Consider the following 2,440-nt stretch of genomic DNA (forward strand, 5'->3'; position numbering starts at 1 on the left):
CTGGTGGGTACTTTTTCACAGTTTTCTGGCTCTCCGAAATCGAGGTTCTTTCAGGGCCAACAACCGGGCTGAGTATGCTAAACTAGAGAGAGAATCGCTGGCAACTACAACAAAATGAACATATTTGACCGTGATTTAATTGTAGTACACGTTTCAAAATAATGCCGAAGTAACAACATACTGATACCGGTTAGTAAAAACCATGAATTAATGCTTTGACAAGTCTGCAGACAGACGGCAGGCGGAAAACCTTTTAAGATGCGTGTTTTCTGAATGGAGATCGGCTAAGCTAACGCCGTATATGCTCCGACCCTCCACACTCACAACAACGGCCTACAGCCATAAATAAACCAGTGACTGTATTCTCCATGACACAGACAGTCTGTGGTTTGTACATGTTTAACTTTTGTCTAGTTTCTGAACAGATATGAGGAGCTGTGAGCTCTGAGGGCTAACAGCTAACGGCTGTGTTGGTTTTGTGGTTCTCATTGAAGATGACGTCACGACTCCGCCTACACTGCGTTACCATAGTTACTGCCCCAGCTACTAAACTGTAATGAAAACGCAGCATAAAGTGAGCCTGGCCTAACGAGGCCTAACTATACCGTACTAAGCCGTGCGAGGCCCTGCAGTGGAAATGCACCAATAGTGTCTCTGGTATATATCGTGACGTGTTCACCTGCTCATTCTGCCGTCACCCTAACACCCTCAATGTGCACAGCAGAAATGACTTGACCTCTTTTATAAGGTAAAGATTATTGTTGACTGTTATAAGACATGAAACTGAATGAGTGTGTGTCCACAGAGAACCCAAGTGAACCCTTTGGAGCGTCGGTCATTATAGACGGAGTAACGTACGGCACAGGAACCGCAAGTAGTAAAAAACTTGCCAAAAATAAAGCTGGTAATTTATTTTATTTATATGACTGAGAATTATGAAAGACGGATTGGTTTATTTCACATCTAAATAAACATTGTATTAGCTCGGAGCTCTCGGAGAGTTTTGAAATCCCAAATAGTGTTTATATTTAGTTACAATTGTCAGTGTGGAGCAAATGTACAGCTATTAAATCAGAAAAAGGGAATCACTTGTCCAGGTCAATTCTAATCTAACTGTATTCTGTTCACCATGTTAATTGGAAAAGATAACTTCATCACCCAGATTCATTAGTGTTCCCATACCAAATGCTAACTGTTACCAAGTACCACAAGAACACTTCTAAGTAGAGATGTTCACAGAGAGAACGTCTTTATATTCTTTCTATAATACAGTTGGTTAATGTTCACGTTGCAATGCATCCCTTCTTTCCCTCTCTCTGGTGGTTTGGTGTGAACTTCAGCTCGAGCCACACTGGAAATCCTCATCCCTGACTTTGTGAAGCAGACCTCGGAGGAGAAGCCCGTTGAGGGCGATGAACTGGAGGTACTTGCATATTATTGACACTTTTTCAGTGAAGTACAAAAGAGTAAGTTAAAGTTATGTACCTTTGACATTAAAGGCAGGTATCAGGACGGTTATATTTCCCTTGAAAGCATCCCTGAAATCAATGTGTGTTTTCTGCTCCACAGTATTTTAATCATATCAGTATAGAAGACACTAGAGTGTACGAGCTGACCAACAAAGCAGGACTACTTTCGCCATATCAGATTCTTCACGAGTGCCTTAAAAGGTAAGAACCAAATCGATGCCATCAAAGAAAATTGTAATAAATATTTGTGTTTCATTTAAAGAAATATCTACACTGAAGAGTTAAAGTGTATTCTGAAGCAGTTGTATACAATATAGGAATGTGTTACATTGAACACAGGTGCTATTATTATTATTTGCCATATTGTATAATCTTTATACACTTAAAGGTGGGGTAGGTCATTTTGGAGAAACCAGCTGGAGTGCGCTAGAATTTGAAAATACACAGCCGGAGAAAATCTGCCACTTCCTTACAGAGCCCCTCCTCCAACACACACGAACGCGCACATGACCAATGAGGGCACGAGATAAGTTTGTGCACAGATGGAAGGCTGACAGGCAGGTAGGCCATCCAGTTATTTTAGCCGGGCCGGCTCAGATGATTGGTCGTGCTTTTTACTAGAGATGTCCCGATCCAATCACGTGATCGGGGATCGGAGCCGATCACGTGATTTTCAAAAGATCGGAATCGGGAGGAAAAAAATCGGGGATCGGGATTTTTTTATTTTTTATTTTTAAATACTTTTTTTTAAATGGTTTATTCAATGTTACAAAACAAAAATGACCATGTTCAAGTCTTAAAGTCATCCTGAGGCCTTAGTTTTGGTTTCAAATTACACAACATCATGTATGTGTTGCTTCTTTGGGGCTTGTTTTCATAGACCTGGTTGCTTATTTCTCTCAAATCTGGCAACAGAGTGGGCAGGGCGCAGTGTCTAATTGTAGCAGTAAGCTAACGAGTACTGATAAGCT

The 2,440-nt window shown here is 40.9% G+C and overlaps 1 protein-coding gene across 1 annotated transcript; it reads left to right on the forward strand.

Moving 5' to 3' along the window:
• The first annotated feature begins 610 nt into the window (after nt 1–610).
• Nucleotides 611–1,682, forward strand: LOC104963805 (microprocessor complex subunit DGCR8-like). The gene is made up of 3 exons (XM_010792444.1): nt 611–904; nt 1,341–1,423; nt 1,570–1,682. Exons 1-3 carry the CDS (start codon nt 778–780, stop codon nt 1,672–1,674), a joined length of 315 nt encoding a protein of 104 aa, XP_010790746.1. The 5' UTR covers nt 611–777; the 3' UTR covers nt 1,675–1,682.
• The last annotated feature ends 758 nt before the right edge of the window (nt 1,683–2,440 follow it).

Source organism: Notothenia coriiceps, unplaced genomic scaffold (assembly GCF_000735185.1).
Source record: "Notothenia coriiceps isolate Sejong01 unplaced genomic scaffold, NC01 NC01_scaffold00036421, whole genome shotgun sequence".
Lineage (NCBI taxonomy): Eukaryota > Metazoa > Chordata > Actinopteri > Perciformes > Nototheniidae > Notothenia > Notothenia coriiceps.